General features: G+C 51.1%; 1 protein-coding gene across 1 annotated transcript in view; it reads left to right on the top strand.

Annotated features, from left to right (window-relative positions):
- The first annotated feature begins 3209 nt into the window (after positions 1-3209).
- ANO2 (anoctamin 2) overlaps positions 3210-9378 on the top strand; it is a 321672-nt gene continuing 315503 nt past the window's right edge. The window contains exons 1-3 of the mRNA XM_032593765.1: positions 3210-3249; positions 4116-4339; positions 5561-5887. Of these exons, the coding sequence (XP_032449656.1) occupies positions 3210-3249; positions 4116-4339; positions 5561-5887 (591 nt within the window). The remainder of the gene's footprint in view (positions 3250-4115; positions 4340-5560; positions 5888-9378) is intronic.

The following is a 9378-nucleotide window of genomic DNA, read 5'->3' as shown; positions in this document are numbered from 1 at the left end:
CCTCCTCACCCTCAACAAGTGCAGCTCCCTCCCCTTATCCCATGGCCCTGGGTGCCACTGTGCTTCAGCGTCTTAGCAAATGGAGCAGATAAGAATATTTAGAAAGACTCTAGTCTCAAAGAAGGGAATGGGAAGGAGGGTGAGGGCAAGGCTGGAGAATGGATGCAACACCTTTCAGTTCATGGTGAAGGTTTTCTACTCTAGCAGTGGGGAGCCACTGGAAGGCTTTCAGTGGGAGAGTGGGGCGGTGTGATTCGAAAAGATCCCTCCGAAGGTGGCGGGGGAGAATGTCTTGGGACAGAGGTGGATGTGGGCAGGGTCTGGTGCCAAGCTGGGGTTGCCCTCTGTCCATGTTTAGCGGGAGGCCCCTGGTCATTTTCATCTGGTTACACTTTGGCTAGGTGAGGAAGGCCTTTCTTTCTCCCCACCCCGATGCTCCAGGAAGTTTATGAGGGTGTGATTAGTTGAAAAATGGGCTAGTCCCATATGGGGGAGTCACTTGGGGGTGGTCAGATCTGGGCAGAAGCTCGGAGCACAGGAGTTCCTTTGACTAGACAATCAGTGGGCTGCCACCAACAGGTTACCTTTATTCAGTGACACCAGCCAATAAGTGCCCCACTCTCTGTAGTTCCCTGCTGACCAGTGGAGTCCATTGGATAAAGCTTGGAGGCCTTCGTCTGCTGACTTTACATGTGTCTGTGTGTCCCCTAAGCCCTCCCTGCACTACCTCAGCTTCTGGAATTTAAGTCACGTATGAAGTGGAAGCAAATTAGCTTTGCCTGTAGTATCTGACTATTTCTGTCTTATACCTTGATCAGTAGCTTCTCGAGACAGGAATGTGTTACTTCTGATTTTCTGGGTCCCTAATGGCCAAAATAGCAGGTGGCCCACAGCTAGACGAAGAAGCACATTGTAGCCAGAGGGAGGAGCATGGGTAAGACCCTGGGCGGGGAGGGAGTATGGTGCATTCCAGACACTGCAAGCAGCGCGGTATGGCCAGAGCTCAGAAATGCAGAGGGACACGGGGAGAGATGAGGTGGAGACATGAGCGGGCCAGGCTGTGCAGGGGCTCACAGCTTGAGAGTGGTGGGAAGCACCAGAAATCTCCACACACGTGGGTGTCATAGCGAAGTCGACATTTTGAAAGGACCCCCTGGCTGCCTTTGGAGAACGGTGAAGGAGAGCAAGGGCGCATGGAGTAGGCGCTATTGGGAGGCTGCTGGGGTTATCCAGCTGAATAAGTGTGGTAGTTTGGGCTAGGGTGGTAGTCATGGAGGTGGTGAAAAACAGATGGATTTGGGAGATATTTCAGGGCAAAATTCATAGGAGTGGTGACACATTGGCTGTGGGGCATGAGGGAAGAAGACTCTGGAGGCTGCCTGTAGATTTCTGGTGTATGGACTGAACGTAGTGGTGGCATTCATGGCCATAGGGAATCCTGGAAGAGAGTCATCTTGTAGAGCAGATTGTAAGTTTGGTTTTGGAGGTGGAGGTTTTGAAGGGGCTCTGAAGCATCCAAGTGGAGATGCCAGGTAGGCGGGAGGATGTGTGGAATCAGAAGCTAGAAGAAAGTAAGGGTTAAAGGCAAAATGTTGAGGGTTATGGGGACGTAGGTGATCATTAAGGCCATAGGAGCAGATAGAGTATCTAGGAGGGCATAGAGGGCATAGGAGCAGATAGAGGGCACGGGTAAGAGTGTAGAAAAAGAGTGTAGAAAAGGGTAAGAGTGTAGAAAAGAGGCCCCAGGTCCAAGCCTTGTGAAAATCTATCCAGGGTATCCAGAAGTGGGTGAGCCATGCCCTTCAGGGCACCCATAACCCAAGAAGGCAGCTAATCCTGAACACCCAGGGATCTGTTTTGCAAGGCATCATGTGCCAAGAGCCAAGTAAATGGTCAACGAAGGAAAGATTATTTTCAAATGAGTATCATGTTCCATAAGCTGTGTATGATGGCCTTTACTTCGGATCAACCCCAATTCACCTTTTTTCAGCTTCTTAGAGGATTCCTGTGGAGCGTGTTCACCTGCTCTATTCTTCCTGATGCCCAGACATCGCTCACATCCCACCCCCCAACCCCCCAACCCCTCCCCTCATCTGCCACCACAGCCTTCATTTCATGATGTAAGCCAGCTCTCTTGGATCTTTCCACCTCTGTGTCATTACTGCATGGTATGTCATTTGCAGCTGAAACAACTCAGCCATATGCTGTGTTCTCGTTGGTTGGGAGAAAAGGTGGGCATAAAAGCAGGGCCTCATGCAGCCATGGTCTCTGTGTCAGAGGCAAGCAGAGGTTGCTGCTGGGATGGCTGGTGGGGCCCCGAAGGCCAGCCTCAAACCCCAGGTTGTACCTTCAGGAGACTGTGGCTCCTGGATAATGGTTTGACCAAAGTTTTGGGCTGACTCTGAATATGAGCTATCTTGAGTCACAGGTGTGAATATGAATATGGCTGTCAAGGATGCTTGAGTGAACGTCACCTTTGTCATCTGCCCAGTTATACATCAGTTTGGTCTTGGGCTCCTTAGACATGCATCTGAAGGTTTTCAAGCCATCTCTGGGCTGTAGAGCCCTGTTCTCAATGCTGCCCTGGGCCAGATGGCGGGCAAGCATGCAGAAAGGCCCAGGGGGAAAGGGATGAGGTGAGACTAAGGACTGAGGAGAGAATCCACTCCCGTGATGTCTTGAACTGCCCCCTGTCGCTCTACCAGCATGCATACCCACTGTTGCTTTTCTGTGTTCTCTCTCCTGCCTTTCAGAAGCTGTCCACCCTTTGAGACCAGCTTCAGGCTCAGTTCCTCAGGAAGCCTTCTAGCCTTTCTGGTCTTCCACAATACGGACTAGAGCCCACAGTGTAGAAGTAAATTATGAGAGCTTTCCTCTGCTGGTCTTCATTGTGCTTCCTACCTGCCAGGTCTGTCCTCATAAAGAGATGATAAGATTTTCCAGTGTAGGGACCAAGTGTCCTAGGGCTCCTGAACTGTCCAGCAGAGAGCTGGGCACCTAAGGGGCTGCTCTACAAGCTGGTCACTGATCAGAAGCTCTCCTTCCAGCTGCTTTTTGTTCCTTCATTCATTCAGCAGGTGCTGAGGGCTGAGCTGGATGTATATGGTATGATTTCTTCTTACACGGAGCTCAAAATGAAAATAATAATAATTATAATAAGCACCTTTTATTGCCCACCCATGGGCTGATGACTGCCCTGGGTGTTTCGCATGTACATCTCTGCTTCGGATTCTCACTACAACCCTGCAAGTGTGGGATTCTCATGTTGCAGTTGAAGAAACAGGCTCAGAGAAGTCTCAGAGCAAGTGGCAGAGCTCAGGGTTAGGCCCAGGCGCACTGGGTTTGCTGCTTTGCTGGAAAGAGTATTTCTCAGACGCAGGGACAGATCGAGTCTCATCAGCCTCGAGGCCCTGGCAGCTAGCTCATGGCCCCTGCCTGGGGCTTTTTGGTGCAAAGCGGAGTGTTTAATGCTTCAGTCCCCTCCAGTTGTGACATTCTGCAATTCTGTCACCAGCCTGGGTCTTTTCCCTCCAGGGGTGAAGCTGGAAGTTCCCTGAAATAGCACTGCTGCTCCCGCTGTGGGTTGTTCGGGGGCTGTTCTGGGGAGGGCCCAGAAGGGGCTGTGGAGCTCCGAGGCCCCGGTGGGGGCAGCAGGTGCATGGGAACCCCTCAAGGGCATTGGAGGCAGTGCTTTTGTCAGAGCCCGGCCCTGCCCTCAGGGGCCCCACAGTTGGTCTGTCTTCCTCTCTGCTCTCTCCTCGGGCCATGAGGGCTGCCTGGCTGCCCTGGGAGAGGCCCCAAACTCAAGCCTTTGGCATTAATTCAAGGTGTCTCTCCAAGGAGTGCCCCACTTACCCTGGCTCGCCGGAGCCACCTTCTCTTGTTTGGGAATTATAAGAGGTTATGACACCCATCATCTGAAGGGGCTCCTGCTGGTGGCTCCACGCCCAGTGTGCGTGCGTGTGTGCATGCGTGTGTACATAGCGGCTGAGACCCTCTTCCCCCCTGGCTAACCAAGGCTGTGAGGAGATGTGGCCTTTTTCTTAGGGACATCCCAGTTCCCCTCCCATCAGTGCCTCAATTTCTCTGTGTCCTGGGTTTTCTGTCACCTGAAGCTGCTTTGCCTCTTTTGTCTCTTCCTCTCACAGATATCCCCCTGCTCCCTGGCTCCCCACGCCGGCTGAGCCCTCGGGCAGTGGCCAGAGGTGGCCAGGGCCCCAAACGTGGCCAGCAATACCTCAAGGTTCCCGGTTCCCAAGCCCCGGGTCCGCAGGGCAGTTCTGACCATGACCGAGATTCTGGCCCACCCTCCGGTGGAGGGAGCTCCTGTGGCAGCTCGGTGAGTGCTGGGGTGGGGTAAAGGCTGGCCCTGTTGGGGGCCCAAAGGGCGCCTCTTGACTGAGACACTCTCCACCTGGGGGGCAGGGGTTTGTGTGTGTGTGTGTGTGTGTGTGTGTGTGTGTGTGAGAGAGAGAGAGAGAGAGATCTCCAGGGTTTTTCTTAGGGCCTTTTCCTCTCTCTCTCCAAGTCATGGTGGCACAGTGTCCCGACTATGCTGGAGTCTTGTGGTCAGAGGACAGGGAGAGGGAGGTGTGAGGCCACGTGAGCCCACCTGTTGGTCTGCAGACTCCTTGGCTCCCCTCAGAGGTCTGAGGAACCAGACCTCTGCCGTGGTGGCTCTGAGGCTCTCCCCTGTGGCTGGCGCTTCATCTGGTTGCCCAGGTGACCTCCCAGGTGGCTGCAGAGGCAGCTGGGTACCAAACCAGTAATAAACAGGGAGACGCCCAAAGGGAGGGAGGCAGGTCCCTCGCCTGCTCCGCCTTGTTCTTTCCCCTCCTCTTCTCTCAACCTCCCACCTCCAGGCTGGTCGGGAGCAGAAGTCAGTCCCCCTGCTGCCGTCCCCACTGGTGGCTGCAGAGGAGGAGGAGGAGGATGTGGGGCTGTGAAGGGGCATAGTATAGAGTGAATCCCCGTGGGGTGGGGCTGGGGTGGGCCGGGTGACAGGAAACTGGCCCTTGTTCCAATGGATCCAGAGAACTTGCCAGTGAGTAATCTGTGTGTGTAAGCGTGCATGCGTTTGTAGGCAGGCCGGCGGATCTGCAAGGAGATGAGTGTGCGTGGGTGTGTTACCGTGCATGTGGAGGGCTGCGTGTGCCAGAGTGCACTTGTGCACAGATGGGTGCAGGAGAGCTGGTGCAGACGTGCTGTGTGTCGATGCTGTGTGTGCGTGTGCAGGAGTGGCTCATGGCTCTGGTGTGCAGGCAGGTGCGGAAGCACAGGGCTTCGCTGCTGCACGTGTCGTCTGTGCATGTGAGCATACGTGTGTGCACGGATGCCAGGGCAGGAGTGAAGGCATCGGTGTCCAGGCTGTGGACATGTGGGTGGAGGGCTGAGTGGGCTGGATATGGTGGAAGGACTTAGGCCACTGTGTCCTTTCACTGGGCCTGAGGGCCTTGCCTCCTAGTCCACCGCCCTGGGCCCAGAGCACAGGGTCAGCCTCCTCCATCTCTCACTCCTCCTCACTGGCCCTCGCTGTCTCTGTCCCGTTCTCTCCGGCCAGGTCATCAATAACTACCTGGACGCCAACGAGCCAGTGTCCTCGGAGGCCCGTCTGAGCCGCATGCACTTCCATGACAACCAGAGGAAGGTCGACTATGTGCTCGCCTACCATTACCGGAAACGCGGGGTGCACCCTGGCCATGGCTCCCCTGGCCCCTCGCTGGCGATTGTCTCCAATGGGGAGACGGGCAAGGAACCTCGTGCTGGTGGCCACGGTGACATTGAACTGGGACCACTTGATGCCCTGGAGGAGGAGAGGAAGGAACAGCGGGAGGAGTTTGAGCACAACCTGATGGAGGCCGGGCTCGAGCTCGAGAAGGATGTGGAGGTGAGGCTGGGCAGGTGGTAAAGGGTCGTGGGATGGGATGGCCTTGCAGGACTGGGGCCCTGGTGACCAGTGTCACCTGCCGGGAGTGTTGGCTTTGTTCTGGCAGGTGGCGTGGTTTTGTTTTGTTTTTTGTTTTTGTTTTTGTTTTTGTTTTAAATCTGATGAGCATACAAGATTTTCTTGTTCAAAGACTTGAGGAAGAGCATTGGTACAGCTGGTGCCTCTGCCTAGGGGTGTCCCAGGTGGTGAAGGCAGTGATGGTGATGTCCAGCCTGTTCTGTGGGCATTGGCCTAGAGATTGGAGGCAAGACATTTCTGCCTTGCCTTGGTTTCTTCAAATGGTTTCCTTGGAATGAAGACCCAGATTGCCTGTGCAACTTTGGATTAAATTCCTCTCTAGGGCATATACTTCACTAAGGAATGTGCTTGCCTGAGGCCCTCTGAGGGAGATGATTAATTGGAAACTGAACATTGGACATATTTTATCAACTTGTGAGCTACATATATTCTCATCCCTGGTCAGTAGCAGCCTAAAGGAATCCATGGAAGTCTGTTTATCTACATATCCATCTGTCCATCTGACCATCCATTCTTGGATCCATCCATTTCTTCATATCACAGTGATCCTTTAAAGATTACTTGGCCTAACCATCCCCTCTGAACTCATCTTCTACCCCTCCCACCTTCCTGTACCTCCTCCAGCCCATTGGCATTATCTTGGTTTTGTGTTGGTCACCCTTACCTCAGGGCCTTTGCACTGATTGCCCCCTCTGCCTTGGGCACCCTTCGCAGACCTGGGCATGCTCAGTCCCTCACTTCAGACCTCTGCCTAAATGTCACCTCTTTCCAGACATCTTCATGACCATCCTAGCTAAAAATACTCCCACCCTATCACTCTGTTCCTTGACCATGCTTTACTTTTCTTCATCACACTTGGCACTGCTACCTGAAACAGCATAATAGATTTGTTTTTTTATCTGCGCCCCAACCAGCTTCATGAAGGCAGGGGTCTTGTTTGGTTCACTTCTGCATCCTCAGCACTCAGGACAGAGTCTGAACAGTAAAGTCATGTAGTTGAATAAATAAGTGATCTCTCTGAATCTCAGGTTCCTCATCTGCAAAATAGGCAAATGCCCTGCTGGACTGTAGGTTTACATGCCCCAGCAATTGATGGGCAGTGAAAACATCTGGCACAATGTGCAATACATAGTAGGTGCTCAATAAATGCTCCTTAGTGTTACTTTATTTTTTATTTATTTATTTATTTATTTATTCAATGTTTATTTATTTTTGGGACAGAGAGAGACAGAGCATGAACGGGGGAGGGGCAGAGAGAGAGGGAGACACAGAATCGGAAACAGGCTCCAGGCTCCGAGCCATCAGCCCAGAGCCTGACGCGGGGCTCGAACTCACGGTCCGCGAGATCGTGACCTGGCTGAAGTCGGACGCTTAACCGACTGCGCCACCCAGGCGCCCCTCCTTAGTGTTACTTTAAATATGAGTCATGCTGAGGGGTGGGGTGCCATTCTCATTAGAAACCTGTTTTGTAGGACTCAAGTTAATACTGTCCCCAAACTGGACAGGACTGCCAGGGGTCATTCATCCATTTCTTTGTCTCCAGGAGGGATGGCATGCGGCTCGGCTCAGACCCTTGCCCTGCTGATGTGTGCTGCCTATCTAGACCCTCAAAGTAGGAGCTGCTTCTCTCCTTGTTCTTTCCACCAATGCAGGAAGATTGTACTGTTTTAGGACTCATTGGGGCTCCCTTGATTTTCCCTTTTTGAAACCCAAAGTTCATTTGATGAATTGGGTCTGGTGGGAAGGTTTTTCAGGTGGTAATGTGTTTTGAAGATGATGCAAGGAGCTTGGCACCACCACTGTGGGCACACCTGTCTCTGGGTGTCAGGGAGCAGAGGCCTGGACCTTGTTCAGCCACTTAGTTGGGGCACAGCATCATGCTCAAGAGGGTGGGCTCTTTACACAGATGTTCACATCCCAGGTCTGGCGTCCAAGTTTCCATGTCTGTAAAAAGGGGGTAGCGATGTATTCTTCAGGAGGTTGTTTGAAGAGGAAAACAAGAGAAGTAAATTAAGTACTTAGGACAGTAATAGTGCATGTCACTACTGTTGTTAATTAGAGTTGCCAGATTTAGCAGATTCAAGATGGCTAGTTACATTTGAATGTCAGATCAACAGCAAATCCGTTTTTAGCATACGTATGTCCCATGCAATATTTGGGATATATATGCCTAATGCTACAAAAATTATTTGTTGCTGATCTGAAATTCGAATATAACTGCCCTGGCAACTCTTACGACTATTCTATCACTGTCCAGCTTTGCTGCCCACCAGCAGGTTCCATTTAAGTTTTCCTGGCTTTGGCTGGGAATTCAGAGGGCCCAGAAATAGCTCTTGGGACTGACCAGTGTTAGATGGGGGCATGGAGCGTGTCCTGGATGGTCATCCCTGGTCTGCAACCAGCACAAAGCGCCAACCTCCACACCCCCGGCCCCCCACCCCAGCTTCAAAGCCTGTTTAACTCTTTTGCCTCACGAGGCCCCTCCAGGTCACTCAGCAACCCAGAGCCCCCTCCACTCATGTGGCCTTTGTGACCTACTCTCCTGCAGTTTTGTCTCTCTCTCTCTCTCTCTTTTCTGAAAATTAATCATTGTTAGTTTTGGGACCTCTGATGCAAAGCGTTAAGTTAATGGCACTTGTCAGTCGTGGCACATTATCACCATTGGCGTACAGGGAGGACCCTTGTGTCATGTACTTGAACGCCCGCCTTGATACTTGCCTGTTCCCTCCACAGGCAGTCGTTCCAGTGCAGTATGTTCCTGGGGGAGTGGATGGTGCTGTTCTTGCTTTTTAAATTTTTTTAATGTTTTAATTTTTTTTTATTTTTGTTAAATATAATTTATTGTCAAATTGGTTTCCATACAACACACAGTGCTCATCCCAGCAAGTGCCCTGGCGCTGTTCTTGCTTTATGCAAGTTTTTCATTTAAAAAGCGGACTTTATTGTTTAGAACAGTTTCAGATTTACAGAAAAATTGGACGGAGAGTTTCCGTCTACTTTGTACCCAGTTTCCTCTACTATTAACATCTATATTAATATGATACTTTCTTTTCTTTTCTTTCTTTTCTTTTCTTTTCTTTCTTTTCTTTTCTTTTCTTTTCTTTTCTTTTCTTTTCTTTTCTTTTTCTTTTCTTTTCTTTTCTTTTCTTTTCTTTTCTTTTCTTTTCTTTTCTTTTCTTTTCTTTTCTTTTCTTTTCTTTTCTTTCTTTTCTTTCTTTCGAGGGAGAGGGAGAATCTTAAGCAGACTCCATGCCCAGCATGGAGATCAATCTCACGACCATGAGATCATGACTTGAGCTGACACTTAACCGACTGAGCCATCCAGGTGCCCCTGCATTAATATGGTACCTTTATCACAATTAATGAACCAGTGTTGATATACTATCATTAACTAAAATCTCTACTTTATTCAG

Source organism: Lynx canadensis, chromosome B4, assembly GCF_007474595.2.
Source record: "Lynx canadensis isolate LIC74 chromosome B4, mLynCan4.pri.v2, whole genome shotgun sequence".
NCBI classification, from domain to species: Eukaryota; Metazoa; Chordata; class Mammalia; order Carnivora; family Felidae; genus Lynx; species Lynx canadensis.
The sequence above is the reverse complement of the archived record's forward strand: the minus strand, read 5'-3'. Positions and strand labels throughout refer to the sequence as shown.